Below are 15,329 nucleotides of genomic sequence, written 5' to 3' on the forward strand. Positions count from 1 at the left end.
CTTAATCCTGAGAGTGACACTGGCTATATTAAAATTGAAAAAATCGAAATGGCGGATTTTAGGCGCCATAAACCTATTTTATCTACCCATTTTCAGAGTGATTTTAATCTCTCAATAATACAATTCACTCCATCCCTTAAGTTACACCATTTACCTACGTATTATTTTTGTTAAATTTAAAATATCTCAATATTCATTGCATTATTTTTTTATCTACAACGAGGAAGCTCTTGGCCTGTATCTCACCTGATGGTAAGTGACGGTTTCCGAGTTTATAGTCGGTATTACTGCCTCTACAATATTTGTGGCTATCCCAAAAACAGAGTGCCAACAATTAGTCATGGACGAAGAATAAAGGCTCTCCAATTCCAACAATAATACCGAAATTTGAATGCAAAATGTGATTCTAATAAGAATCCCGAATTTACACAACAAAGAAACCATCCTGCGATTTCAATTTTCTATTCTGGTAACATCGATTACGGGCTACTCTTTTCGTGAGATAAAAAAGGAATTTTGGGTTTATCTCATTTATAATCTGGTTTTGGTGTGGCCTGACGAGGTAAGCCAGGATATGAAGTTATTTTACTTGTTCATTATTTATTCCACCAAAACATTTTCATGTAAAATGTTGCCAAACAAGACCATAATGGTTCGCATTGTGAAAAAGATCTTCTATTCTCATGTAGACTCAAGCTTTAACTAAACAAAATCCTAAGAGAAAAACGATTGTTCATGCAAGGAAAAGTCGAAGGAACCCGCTCGCGTGGCAGGTCACCAATGCACTGGACCGACCAAGTGAAATCGGCAGTGGGAGCCGGCGTATGTGACTGCACCAGACAGTCTGCTAATAGAGAGAGATGGCGGGAGATCGTGCGGAGAGCTGTCAGTATCCTGTCCTCTACAACCGATGTGAACAACGCCTCAACGTTCGCTCTGCCAAGAGCGAAACGAATAAGAAGGTGAAAAATATATTCACTGCAGTGAACAGTTAGAGGAATACAGTGTGGGTAGACCTCCCACTAGAATCTAGATAAACCAACGTCCTTCAGGTCACGGAAATAACTTGGATGCGGGCAGCGCAGGCAGGAGCGATCGTTGTGGAGATTTTGTCCAGCTGTGGACATTATTAGTGGACTGGTAGGGTAGAAAGATTATGAGACATGTAGAGGCTCCTGAAGAACAAAATATTTGACGAGTTGTAAGTACTATTTAAAGGTCTATACAAATAAAGAAATTTTGACTTTTACTTATTTGGCTAAAACGAACCTCCCTTTTTATGTCTCTACAAAGTAGCTTCATCATTATCATCATCATCATCTCAGCCATAGGACGTCCACTGCTGAACTTAGGCCTCCCCCAATGCTTTCCATGTTGCCCGGTTGGTAGCGGCCTGCGTCCAGCGCTTTCCTGCTACCTCTATGATGTCGTCGGTTCACCTTGCGTCCACAAAGTAGCTTGGCTGTTCTCTATTTCCTGTATTAGGGGACTTTCAGCTGAGTTGTGAAATCGACGCCCTTAGCCGGGGTCAGGGCGTCGCCGTTTACCTTCGGATTATAACATTGGCGGATTTATAAGGGCTCCAAATCTATTTGCTTTCAGACTTAGAAAGTCATCGCATTTTGCAATTACTAACTTTGTAGGCAAAAGATAAAATTTAATAGCAGTTTTGCTGCCCGGGAATTTATTAAAATTTTCATGGAAGATTATAAAATATTAAGCTTCAAAACAAGATAAATGGAACTTAAAACGATACAGCGAGTTAAAACGTAGGTCCTTATGAGAAGATTATAAGAAGATTATCTCTACTAAATAAAGGGTTAAAAAGTTATCCACATGGCGGATCCGGACGTATGTATTGTTTATTATACCCTATCTTTCTTTCACATTAAGTCTTTAATTGGATGATTGATTTCAATAACATACAAATAATCACAAACTTAATTACAAATAAGTCTTGAAGTTCATGTACCTATACTGTTTTATAACACACCTACAGAATATGGTATGTATCCTGTGTTTACCTTCCGTCTACACACACACGAAATAAACTTAAAATGAAAGAGAAGAACAGAGCCAAATATAAAGAAAGCGTGAAGTGGTATGCGCGTACCAAATAAGGCACAGTCTTCAGCACATTTTATCCATTCTTGTTGCAAAATAGAATTAATTCCAAAGACATTAAGATACCAATTTTTACCTTCATGTGCCGCTCTGTACATCTTCAAACACCTACCCACGTTTATAAGCACTATAAAACCAGCCTTAAGGAATATTAAAGAGAACCATTCTTTATTCATTAATTTTATGCCTCATAAAACACGTTTTGTTAGCGAAGAAAACTAAATACTTTGGCTTCCGAAATATTATGAGAGGTTCCTGACCCTGGAGCCTTATTTTATTATTTATTAGCTTTTGCAAAAATTATAAAAGTTTGAGGTTATGTTTGAATTTTCTTACTAAATAAATGAAATGGTTTAGTAGCCGGAGTAGAGTAGTAAAATAGGAGAGTTCCTATTTTCGTTTTAGCCAAATGACGTCTACAGCTGGACAAAGGCCTCCCCCAACGATATCCACACTATCCTATCCATATATTATAATATTTTAAGCACTTTTTTATGCAAAACAAGGCAGCTATTTGACCGCAATCGCATCTGGTGTTAAGTGAGATTCAGTCTAAGATGGAACATAATATCTGCCCTGTAAGTGCCTATTCACTCTCGCCTTGAAAAGGCATTATTTGTAAATTGTAAGTCAGTCATAGTTCACAAAACTCTGTTAGTGGGTAAACATAAATTTCCAATCCAAAACATCTTTCTTTACTTACTTTATAGACTCTCACAATTCAACTTTATACCACTATCAGTCAGCTCGTAACCAAGCTTTTCGCAAGCAACTTTTAAATAATATAAGAACTAAATAGAAGCCTGAAGGCGTTTCGTTACTTCCAGAACTGAGAGAACAAACAAAAACAAAATTGTTGTTGTAGGTACTTACTTTTGAATAATTTTATCGCTTATCGGGTACCTGTAACAAAGGTGAAAGTTGTAAAGTTTTGTTTACGGTTCAATGATTTGGAAATTGATAAAAGTGTAGAATATTGTTTTATTGAAGGTTTTGAAGGGTCTAAAGATGATTAAGGATGAAGCTGTAACGGGTGCAGTGATAGATTCGAAAACTAATATTAGTTAGGTATAACAATGCTTAACATTTTAGCGTGATTATTTAGGTACATACAAATACGATAAAATTTAATATAGAATAGGGTTTGCAGCGTTGGTATGCTATAAAACATAGCACGGTGACGGCTCGTAGCTCTTAGATTTTGACGTCATTTTCTTTCCAAAATAAAGTCACTATTGAAATATTACAAAATTATAAATAACTTGAAAAAATCAAACTGCTTAAGGCGGGAATTTTCCATTTCATGGTGTTAGGTCATTGAAAATTATTGTCAATCAGCAAGGATTTTGATGGAATCGATTATTCCAAAACCCTTTACTTAACATAAACGCAAAGCTTATCGAAAAATCTGCATAATCGACACTTAAAATCAAATTGGGGTCAGCCCTTCATTTATTGGAATGCAAATTTCCTGATTTCGAATAAAGGACTTCATAAATTGAAATTCTACAATCGCTTTCGCGTTTTTCCTCTTTCTATTCCATAGAAATGTACAGACAAACCATACGTTTTCGTTGCAAAAACGTCACTATTACAACGACATAAGATGCTATCATCTTGACGTTGTCTGTACAGTCAGACGTACACGAACGGTGTGTCGTATTAAACCGTACAGTCAGAGACGCACGTATCAGATTTACGCGTTCCCACTTGATTTCCAATCGAGATAGGTCCAAATCGGGATGCTTCCTTTGTACAAATGTACACACGTGAGGCAATGTCACGTAATGTTTAGAGAATTCTTTTTTTAAAACTATGTAACTTTGAAGTTTAAAGACTTTTTTGTCAATAATAGAAAAAAACACTGGGCTAAAATACTAATGTGTTCAAGAACCAATAGCAATGCTGTAGGAGTATTTATGTGGGGATAACTCAACTACACCAGGTACGAAGGGGCATCGAAATCTAACCTGGCAGTTATGAGAAAAATCAAACTTACTAAACTTTACGTACCTAAGTGTACTTACTACTAAGAAAATAAAATGCTTCTCCTACACATAATATTGTACAAATATATTTGTTTCATAATCCCAACCAACGTACTTACTGAATACTTAATATACTTAATTTCATAATTCACTTTGTAATTATCTCTTTGCTTCTTCCATAAAGCTCAAAAACATTTATTACTACCGTATCCAGTTAATTCGGTAGAAAAACATAAATTCACATTTTGCAAGTCTAGATAATATATTGAGTTTAAATTTTTTTGACGATGAACATATTTTTGACTCATGCACGTACATTTCAGCACACTACTTTCATTGTTTTAATGAATTTTCATTAATGAAATAATACACGGGAAAAATTTCTTTATAGCTCGCAGCGCTTTTGAACAATTCCGTTCCAATATAAATGTTTTAACATTATTTTATTTCTCGTGAACGTTTTTTGTCAATTGGCAAGGAATATTAAATTTCACTTTAAAATGATCAATCAAATTTATTGTTTGACTTTCATTAAGAGTGAAGTTTAAAGACCATTAAAAAATACATGTTGTGTTACCAGTGATAACTTATGGCTCGGAAACGTGGCCTCTCACTATAGGCCTTATACAGAAGCTCAAAGTTGCACAGCGTGCTATGGAGAGGGCTATGCTTGGTGTTTCTTTGCGAGATCGAATCAGAAATGAGGAGATCCGTAAACGAACCAAAGTCGCTGACATAGCCCGACGGATTAGCAAGCTGAAGTGGCAATGGGCAGGGCACATAGTACGCAGAACTGACGGCCGATGGGGCAGAAAGGTTCTGGAATGGAGGCCGCGTACCGGAAAACGCAGCGTGGGACGTCCACCTACAAGGTGGACCGACGACATCGTAAAGGTAGCAGGGAAGCGCTGGACGCAGACCGCTGCCAATCGATCAACATGGAAAGCATTGGGGGAGGCCTATGTTCAGCAGTGGACGTCCTATGGCTGAAATGATGATGATGATGAAAAAATACATAGAATGGGTATTTCACGTAAATAAGGTAATTCTAAATAATAATAAAGGTTTAAATTACTACAAAGGATGTTTATTCTTTCGTATCAATATTAGAAAGCTAAATTGTAATTAGCCAATCCAATTAAAAAAAAAGAAATGACAGACGTATTCCACTTAGAGCACCTATCGATATTTCGTGGATTTTTATATCTATAGATGCTAAGTGGAATAGGCCAGGTTCTGTTCGCGCGAGGGCTATTTGGGCGGGTGCTCAAAGTGAATACGTCAAAAGACAGTCAACTAAATTAGACGTAAGTAAATTAAAACAAAATACGAGTAGGTAATTACTGCAAGTACACAACGTTTGAGGTAAGTAATGGTTTCGAACAACTATTTATAGAATCCCTTTAAATAAACTCACATGGAACTAGTGATGTTGTGAGTTCGTTGACTTGACTATCAAGAGAAAAAGAAAGAAAATAAATTTTGTAAAGTAGAGATCATCGATACATTCAATAGGGTTTCATTAAAATGATCTTACCCAATTAAATGCAACTAATTTGCAAATACCCTGTTCTATATTAATTTGGTAAAAGGCAGAAAGAGGAATAGCCATAATCGCATAGTCCACACTAATAAAAATGAACTTATCTACTTTCTACTTGAATCTCGTTATACATCACGTACATAAAATATTCGTACTTATCGATAACCAATATTTAACCGTCAAGCATATTACTAGTTGGAGCTTTCCACTAGGTACAAATAAAAGTAACTTTGTATGGAATTAAATTGATCACAAAAGCTCCGAGCTAATTCAAAGCTGCATGTAGAAAGTTTCATACGGTGGCTAATGGCGTAGCTCGTTACCTTTGGCTTTTTAGTAATAATATCTAGTACATAAAAGGTGGAGATTCAGTGAGCTTACAGCTTATAGAATGTTGGTTCTACTAATTAGGACTGAAATTAGGGATTTCATAATCCAAGTCTCTTATTTGTAGTCGTCTGATACAGTCCAGGGCTGTATTCATTTTGGACGTATGCGGTCGTTGTTTCAGCCAAATGACGTCCACTGCTGGACAAAGGCCTCCCCCAAGGTTTTNTGGGCCCCTGTTTTAAAGTGATCCCATAAGGCCTAAGGTGTCCCTTATGTGTTGGTGAAAACGAAATTCCTGTTAGGTTCGTTCGTTCGTTCGTTTCAGCCAAATGACGTCCACTGCTGGACAAAGGCCTCCTCCAAGGCTTTCCACAATGCACGGTCCTGCGCTGCCCGCATCCAGGCTCTTCCCGCGACCTTTACGAGATCGTCGGTCCACCTAGTAGGAGGCCTGCCCACGCTACGTCTTCCAGCCCGTGGTCGCCACTCGAGAACTTTTCTGCCCCAACGGCCATCGTCTCTGCGAGCTATGTGCCCCGCCCACTGCCACTTGGTTTTAGCAATTCTGCGAGCTATGTCGGTCACTTTGGTCCTGTTAGGTATTTAATGATTAAACGAACTTAAAAAGTGAAGTTCTATCATAATTATGCGAGGGCTTTGTCCGAAGAGATTAGAAATAAGAACTATGTAGTATCACGTACGGTGATGCCAGTTTACGCACTGTTAGTTGAGGATATATTTTTTTTTGTGGGTATCTCAGTTTACATCCCATTTGACANACTGTTTGATTTATAAAACTAGTTGCCTTTGCCTATTAAAAAATCATATTGACAGGTGCCTGACAGCAATGGATTTCGCGCCAAATATTTCCCGCTGCCAGTTGTCAAATTGTGGAGGTCAGCGACTGGAACGCGTCTTGTCTTGTTTCTCTCGGTTATTTACTGTGCTTTTTGTGAGTTTTCTCCTAATTTAATCAATCGTAAGTGTTTTTACTTCCATATTGCTATTTCCAGATACTATTTAATTAAACACCTCCATGTTCAGACTGGATTTTAGAGGTCGACTGATATTCACTTTCCGTTACTCGTTTGGGCGTTGATATTCCTGATATTACCGCCTATTTTACTATTAGTTCCGTTTTATTGTTATCTAATGTACATAATCTAAGCATTTATTGTATTATTCACGGATTTCTAACAGTATAATTGTTAATCTTCAGACAATGTTCGAAGCCAGACTTCTGCGTAGCTCCATCCTCAAGAAGGTCTTGGAAGCTATAAAAGATCTCCTCACTCAAGCCACATTTGATTGTGACGACAATGGAATACAATTACAGGTAAGTTATTAGCCCATTACCTGTTGATCATATTTTATAACATAACCTCATTGTTGATGATGGTATTTATTTACCGCTAAATTAAAATGTTTGCAGGCTATGGACAACTCTCACGTATCTCTTGTGTCACTCTCGCTACGAGCAGATGGTTTTGATAAATACAGATGTGATAGAAACATTTCCATGGGTATGAATTTAGGAAGGTAAGTTTTTATAATGCAGTCTTGACCGCAAACATTTTCTTCCTTAGATCTAAAGTTATATCTATAATAACTACCTTCTATGTATCTTTCAGCATGTCCAAGATTCTCAAGTGCGCTGGGGACAAAGACACTGTCACAATGAAGGCACAGGACAATGCAGACACTGTCACATTTGTATTTGAGAGCCCCAACCAAGAAAAAGTGTCAGATTATGAAATGAAACTCATGAATTTGGATCTTGAGCACTTAGGTAAACATTGTTAAATAAAGACTTCAATATGAAGTTGAGAATGTGCTTAGTTTTTGCTCCGTGTCTGTTCTGTAATGACTAATGGTAATAAGTTTTTTTGTAGGCATTCCTGAGACAGAGTACAGCTGTACAATTCGTCTGCCAAGTGCTGAATTTGCCAGAATCTGTCGTGATCTGTCCCAGTTTGGAGAGTCCATGGTCATATCTTGCACAAAAGAAGGTCAGTTGGAATATCATAACTTGTTTGAGTTTCCTTTATTGTATCTTGCAGTTTTTGCTAATCAGTGCATATTGTTTTATCTGGCTTATTGATGATGTCTTATTTTACCATTCATACTTTTACTATCTTATCTTTTACAGGTTTTACTTTTAATTTATCAATTTTATGGAAGAAGACTAAACTTTAAAGTAGTTAAAGACCTATCTAACAGCCAATTCTTGTTTTTAGGCGTAAAATTCTCAGCATCAGGAGACATTGGATCAGCAAACATCAAGTTGGCCCAGACTGCTTCCATTGACAAGGAGGAGGAGGCTGTGGTCATTGAGATGGACGAGCCAGTCACCCTCACCTTCTCGTGCCAGTATCTCAACTACTTCACGAAAGCCACATCATTAAGTCCACAGGTAATTATTACCATAATAATGTTGAAGAAACTTTTTAATCATTAAAATTTTCAGAAGACTGTCTCCAAACAACCATTTCTTTACCATAATGTCTATGTTGAACAAATGGTAGACTGGCCTCTCTTAATCAGGGTTCTCTACAGCTTATCTTTTATTTTTGGCAGTATTTAGTAATGCCATTGCTATCCCCAGTTAACCATTTCATTACCATAACATCAGAGGTGAATAAGTGGTTGACTACATTATCTTATTCAAGGTGCCCTGGAGCTTACCTCATGCTGTTGACCGTTATTGCCCGTGTTACTATTTGTATTTTTTCAAAATTCTTATCATTCTCTTTCTTACAGGTTCAGTTATCTATGTCAGCTGATGTACCACTAGTGGTAGAATACCGCATCCAGGATATTGGGCACATTCGTTACTACCTAGCACCGAAAATCGAAGAAGAAGACAGTTGAATACATAATTTTGATCTTTTTGTACTACTATCATGTCATAATATTAAGGCCATTCGTAATAATTATGTTTCGTTTTCGTTATGCTATACTTTCTATTCTGTACACTGTGTGTATTACATAAAAATTGTGATAACAATGAAAGCAGAAGGAAATAAACCTATTTTTAATAACTAACTATTGACTTATCAATGAAACCCAGTTTCAGTTCCGAATCATTTATTTTCACAGACATACTTATCATTACAAAATAGTACAAATTATATTTTCCATGTTATACATGAGTATAATAAATTAAGAATCAAACCAAATTACTATAATTCACTTTGCCATAAAATAAACATTCTTCTAAACCAAATGGAATGTAAACATAGAGTCAAATTCTTAAGTAAAATCTTATTTAGATATAGGTACATACATACTCATAAATAAATATTATTACAACTCCATGCACAGAATAAACACTTAAAGGGAATGTATTAGCAACTCTTGAAGCTGCATTATCAATAAATACATGACTAGGAGCAGTCATTCATACAATGTGTAATATTAATTATTTGTAAGAAAAAGTGCAAATGCTGAGTATTTGAACTCGAGCCACAAAACTATGTCAATCATTATCATCATTGAATAAAATCACATGACTATATTGTAAACATACTCTATTATTATTATTATATTGACTAGTCTTCAAGTCAAATACCTTAAAAGTATAACTAGGGGGATTATAAAAAATATAATTCTAAATAAGTACTAAAGGAATAAGTGAATAAAAATACTAAAGGAGGGTGGAGCAGGATACGAAGTGACAGAACGAACATTATTTACCCGACATCGCTACATTTTGACGTCAAACCAATTGACAATAAAACGCAAGTGAGCCTCGCTGGACGACTGAAGCAAACTTTACGAAAATATTTACTTCTAACTAGACTGAAGATATGTTTTCATTGAATGAGACATCATAAGGCCAAACGGATGGCTACAGATCGCGGCCATTTGGGTACCGAGTAAATTTCTCCATAGGAGTGTCTCCGAATAAGACGGTGATCGCGCATGCAAAATGTACAGTCAGCGTCAAATAGTTCGTGACACCCAAAGTGGTCAAAAAGTTGACAACACAACCTTAATCTACTTTGGGTGTCGCGAACTATTTGACGCTGGCTGTACGAGCTTTAAAATAAGGTACGGCCAACGAGAAGCGATACCAAATGTAAATAAACCCAATGTCATGGGTGAACCCGTCTGACTTTGACATATTTTGGCGGAAGAACGAGACATTACGACAAATACATAAGATGGGAAGAGACAGAATATATTGTCAACTCGACCTTTTGTATCGCTGCTAGTTGGCCGTACTTCACTCAATGGCATTAAAAAAATGTCGCCATCCGTCTCAATTTTACTGAAGAACGCTCGATACTGCATTACTGTAATCTTGGAGTGTTTTTAAGATAACTAACTCGTCCAGCATTACCCACCTACGTTACAAACAAAACCGAACCGAACTTAACCGCAGCGTGCCGGGTGTCACGTTCACTGTTTCCACTTCTTGGCAGAGAAGAGCACCGCTCGCTGTTTGAGGAACAGCGAGTAGCTTTGCCGGCGCGGCGCGGCGGGGTCGGCGGCCGCCGCCTTGCGCTCGGCCGCGCGCCGGCTCGCCGCCGTCATCGCCGGTGCGTACGCGCCTCTACGGACGCGTCCTCTTCCTGCAACAATATGATGCATTTGAGCAAGTTTGTTCCTTCATCTTTCGTTTTTAAATGTCTAATGAGCAGGGGATCCTAAAACCTGAGTAGCCTCTCCCCAGATCAGATTGCTTCCCAGAAGCTGGATACCCCCATGTCTCCCTTGGGCCAGAAGCTGGGTGCATGCTTCCCTTGGGCCAGAAGCTGGGTACCCCCGTGATTCTCTTGGGCCAGAAGCTGGGTACCCCCGTGATTCTCTTGGGCCAGAAGCTGGGTACCCCCGTGATTCTCTTGGGCCAGAAGCTGGGTACCCCCGTGCTTCTCTTGGGCCAGAAGCTGGGTACCCCCGTGATTCTCTTGGGCCAGAAGCTGGGTACCCCCTTGCTTCTCTTGGGCCAGAAGCTGGGTACCCCCGTGATTCTCTTGGGCCAGAAGCTGGGTACCCCCGTGATTCTCTTGGGCCAGAAGCTGGGTACCCCCGTGATTCTCTTGGGCCAGAAGCTGTGTACCCCCGTGCTTTTCTTGGGCCAGAAATTGGGTACCCCATGCTTCTCTTGGGCCAGAAGCTGGGTACCCCATGCTTCCCGAGTGCACACCGTCCCGTGCCGCTAGCTTTTATTTTTTCGATTTGTATGCAAAGTTTTTATAGTCTCGTGACGTAACGATCAATGGCGAGCCCTTGTAGTTTGAAACCCTGGCTTAGATAATGTTTTTGATACGCTCTTACTGGCTAACCAACGTGGTTCACGTATGCAATTTTGAGAACCCTAGTTACTTATCCCTAATTTTTAAGTGACCCCTATTAAACAAAATTCCTGTTATTTGTTACCATAGGGGTCACTTGAAAATTTGGGATTGATGGTGAAAACGGGCCTAAGACAGGGGTTCTCAAAATTGCACACGTGAACCACGTTAGTTAGCCATTAAGAGCGTATCAAAAAGATGCTTATAGAAAGTAGCGCTCACCTGCCCCCCCTCCCCTGGCTCAGGACTCGCGCTTGACGTCGGAGGGCCCGGGCTCGTCGGCGCTGACGAGCTGGTCGTGCAGCGTGCGCAGGTGCCGGAGCAGGTTCCCCTATGCTTCTCTTGGGCCAGAAGCTGGGTACCCCTATGCTTCTCTTGGGCCAGAAGCTGGGTATCCCCATGCTTCCCTTGGGCCAGAAGCTGGATACCCCTATGCTTCTCTTGGGCCAGAAGCTGGGTACCCCTATGCTTCTCTTGGGCCAGAAGCTGGGTTCCCCTATGCTTCTCTTGGGCCAGAAGCTGGGTACCCCTATGCTTCTCTTGGGCCAGAAGCTGGGTACCCCCACGCTTCCCTTGGGCTCTCCAAAGATGGTCACCGCAGAATAACAGCGTCATGTTCTGGGTTTTATTTTCTACTCCAGAGCATGACCCATGCTGAGCGGTGGCCAATTTTGGTTCTAACTTGTACTTGCTTTTTGTTATCTGTTGTGTTATATTTTAAGTTGGAACCAAATAAATGTTTTTCTTTCTTTCCTATAGAAAGTAGCGCTCACCTGCCCCCCCTCCCCTGGCTCAGGACTCGCGCTTGACGTCGGAGGGCCCGGGCTCGTCGGCGCTGACGAGCTGGTCGTGCAGCGTGCGCAGGTGCCGAAGCAGGTTCGACTTCACGTTGAAGCCTTTGTTGCACAGCCCGCACACGAAGGGCCGCTCGCCTGGAATAGTTTATTATTTATATTTTATGCTCGGAGTTTCCCCTCAGAAATGAGGAGATCCGCAGGTAGGCAAGTAACCGACATAGCTCGCAGAATTGCTAAAATCAAGTGGCAGTGGGCGGGGCACATAGCTCGTAGAGACGATGGCCGTTGGGGCAGGAAAGTTCTCGAGTGGCGACCACAGACGTAGCGTGGGCGGGCGTCCTACTAGGTGGACCGACGATCTGGTAAAGGTCGCGGGAAGAGCCTGGATGCGGGCAGCGCAGGACCGTTCATTGTGGAAAACCTTGGGGGAGGCCTTTGTCCAGCAGTGGACGTCATTTGGCTGAAACGAACGAACGATTTTATGCTGTAGTGTAACACCCGTATTCACAAACATTACTATGAGGTCTCGCAGTGCGCGTGGACGCACAGGGTGACACATGAACCAATCACAGAGCTCTATTCAACGCTGTGCTGTGCGTTCGATTTTCTGCTTCACATAAGCAAGTATCGATTGTGAATACGGGCGTAAGTGTTGTCGAGTTTTGATGTAATTTAAAAGTTCGCGTCGATTAACTTCAAAATGATCTCACTTTGAAACACGACCAATCACAGGCATGCAGTTTTGTGGAACATTTGCTTTTATGAAAAAAAAATAGGGTGTTAAAAGTCTGCCTAGTCGTGTGGCATTGTAGCTCTTGAAGGAATGGTCCGGTTTTTTCTCATTTTGTTATTCTTCATAGCTATAATTTATAACTTGAAAAAATCTAACTGCCCAAGTCGAGAATCGAACCCACGACCATTCGCTTGCCGAGCGACTGCTCTTCTTCCTGGATGAACCAGTCGACATTTTAATTTATAAAGATCTATTGAGGCCTCTCAAAATCATCAGCTCTTTTTAAATAACTAAAACTGTATTGGTGTGTGTATTATTATATCACGACGATACTAACCTGTGTGCGTGCGCATATGAATGAGCATGGAGGCGTTGGAGGGAAAGGTCTTCTTGCAGTGCGAGCAAGTCTTGTTTTGCGCGCCGTCTGTGAAACGATTGTGACGTTTTGGTGGGGCACTGTTGTTTGAAAGGGCCAATTCTAGACAAGACCGACATCAAATCACTTTAGAACAGAATCATAATTTTATAAAGACAATCACAAGGTAAGAATGCTTTGTTTTAGATAACCAATAACAATTTTGTGCAAATTTCCAAATAACAAAGCATTCTAGAATTTTTCAACATAACTGAAGTGATTATCATGAGTGTAGCGGGTGTAATAAATAAAAGGTGACACACAAGCTTAAAATAAAATATACATCGGAATGCGGTAAGTTTGTGACTTGATGTTCGTCTGTCTAGAATTAGCCACATACATAACAATCAGGTTTCAGCTATGTTAGTACACATTAGGACTTATGTTAGGAAAGTTAGGTAAGAAAATGTAAGAAATTAGCAGTTAGTAAGTATAATTAGTTTAGGTTATTATAACTAAGAAGACAGGTTAGAGAAAGGAGGATTAATTATAATAATTACTATTATAGATAAAATATTAAATTAGACTTATAAATAAGTAAGCCATGAAGCGATTAAGATACAGGTGGGACTTGAACCCGCGAATTTTCGCTTGCTCTACGAATCCCATCTCAACCTAAAAAAATACACTTGAAAAAGTCGATATGCCTAGGGTAGGAATGTACTAACCCACAACCTTTCGGCGGGCGACTGCTCTAGCTAGATCATCTAAAGCCTGGTCCGTGAGCACGTAGAATTTTGATATCATTTTATTTTTTAAATTTTTATACAAAATAAATTTTATAAAATCCAATTTGTTTGAAAATTAAAATAAAGATATCCATTTTCTGACTACACCATACCATTTATATGCCCATGTTAACATGGGCTAGTGCCGGCTCATATACCCATTTACCTAACACCCTGTATACAGGGTGATAGGTAAATTTTAATTTTCATACAAATCTGACTTTATAAAATTTATTTTGTATGAAAATTAAAAAAAATAAAATGATGATATCAAATTTCTGACTTCACCATACCATTTATATGACCATGATAACATGGGCTAGTGTCGGCTCATATACCCATTTACCTAACACCCTGTATACACCACTATTTTTTTATCACCGGAAAATTTTTAACAGGTTATGTAGAAATGTGTGAAAATTGTGAAAAAGTGTTTCANATAATATAAAACAAAGTCTCTTTCCGCTGTCTGTCCCTGTCTGTTTTGACCTTTAAAACTACGCAATAAATTTTGATGTGGTTTTATTTAATAGATAGAGTGATTCACGAGGTAGGTTTATATGTATACTTAGCACCCGTACGATGTCGGGGCAGGTCTCTAGTATAATATAAAATACAATATAATACAATAGAAGAGTATAGAATTTATTGTTATTTCTGTTTACAAAATTATGATGGTAAATATCAAAATGCAAGTAATTTTTGTCAGATTATTCGTAGTCAAAACGATCAAGATTTTTCATTTACACGAAGGTACTTACTTACTAGCCGTGTGGTGACGGCAGAGTAGAATACATTTGTCACCAACCCCTACTCTTCCCGCGGGTGTCGTAAGAGGCGACTTAGGGACTACACATCAAACAGAGAATGGGCAGCAGCGCTCTCTGAAAAACATCAATCTTTTAAACTGCGATCTCCAACCCGCCTGCCAAGCGTGGAGATTATGGCAAAACCCTCCACTATAGTGGAGGAGGCTCATAGTCCAGCAGTGGACTGTAAAGGGCTGTTGATGATGACTTACTTACGCAGAAATTTTCATTTTCCCACTTTTCAATTACATAACACAACGTCACAAGGTCGGTACAGATTACCTCGCCTGGCTCATCACTCACATTCTACCCGCCCTGTACAAATAACTGAACATACCCGGATCGGGAGAGGTCAACAAGCCGCCCTAATATGCCGCCCTTCAGCCACTCAGCGGAACCATTTCCTAGTGCTTAGGCTTAGTGCCTGTAGGCAACAGCTGGCAAAATGGTTTTACAAATAGGCACATTTTTGGTAAGTAAATAAGTATGTAACCTGAGCATTTTGTTGACTTTAAAATAACAAATAAAGTAGAAATAGATACATAACGTCGTTTTAGTTATA

The 15,329-nt window shown here is 39.4% G+C and overlaps 2 protein-coding genes across 3 annotated transcripts; one reads left to right on the plus strand and one right to left on the minus strand.

Moving 5' to 3' along the window:
• The first annotated feature begins 6,853 nt into the window (after nucleotides 1-6,853).
• On the plus strand, nucleotides 6,854-9,030 carry Pcna (proliferating cell nuclear antigen). 2 transcript variants are annotated; one of them, XM_028319041.1, is made up of 7 exons: nucleotides 6,854-6,964; nucleotides 7,205-7,321; nucleotides 7,418-7,524; nucleotides 7,617-7,774; nucleotides 7,878-7,994; nucleotides 8,223-8,398; nucleotides 8,746-9,030. In XM_028319041.1, the coding sequence occupies exons 2-7, from the start codon at nucleotides 7,208-7,210 to the stop codon at nucleotides 8,854-8,856; spliced, it is 783 nt and encodes a 260-aa protein (XP_028174842.1). In that variant the 5' UTR covers nucleotides 6,854-6,964; nucleotides 7,205-7,207; the 3' UTR covers nucleotides 8,857-9,030. The 2 variants fall into 2 exon arrangements, with proteins under 2 accessions (XP_028174842.1, XP_028174841.1); XM_028319040.1 differs by having other exon boundaries at nucleotides 6,865-6,937.
• A 1,089-nt stretch (nucleotides 9,031-10,119) lies between these two features.
• LOC114363355 (zinc finger protein 41 homolog) lies at nucleotides 10,120-13,315 on the minus strand. Its single transcript, XM_028319042.1, has 3 exons — nucleotides 13,153-13,315; nucleotides 12,059-12,217; nucleotides 10,120-10,562 (listed from the first exon to the last, which is right to left on the minus strand). The coding sequence occupies exons 1-2, from the start codon at nucleotides 13,178-13,180 to the stop codon at nucleotides 12,078-12,080; spliced, it is 168 nt and encodes a 55-aa protein (XP_028174843.1). The 5' UTR covers nucleotides 13,181-13,315; the 3' UTR covers nucleotides 10,120-10,562; nucleotides 12,059-12,077.
• Nucleotides 13,316-15,329: the final 2,014 nt, after the last annotated feature.

Source organism: Ostrinia furnacalis, unplaced genomic scaffold (assembly GCF_004193835.3).
Source record: "Ostrinia furnacalis isolate ACB-3 unplaced genomic scaffold, ASM419383v2 OfSCF7067, whole genome shotgun sequence".
Classification (NCBI taxonomy): Eukaryota; Metazoa; Arthropoda; class Insecta; order Lepidoptera; family Crambidae; genus Ostrinia; species Ostrinia furnacalis.

Bases quoted from the DNA above. Each gene is read 5' to 3' on its own strand.
- LOC114363355 (XM_028319042.1), bottom strand. From the start codon at position 13,180: ATGCTCATTCATATGCGCACGCACACAG. The intron at 12,218-13,152 runs GTTAGTATCGTC...AAACTATTCCAG, and splicing joins TCATATGCGCACGCACACAG to GCGAGCGGCCCTTCGTGTGC.
- Pcna (XM_028319041.1), top strand. From the start codon at position 7,208: ATGTTCGAAGCCAGACTTCTGCGTAGCTCCATCCTCAAGAAGGTCTTG. The intron at 7,775-7,877 runs GTAAACATTGTT...GTTTTTTTGTAG, and splicing joins TTTGGATCTTGAGCACTTAG to GCATTCCTGAGACAGAGTAC. The intron at 8,399-8,745 runs GTAATTATTACC...TCTTTCTTACAG, and splicing joins CCACATCATTAAGTCCACAG to GTTCAGTTATCTATGTCAGC.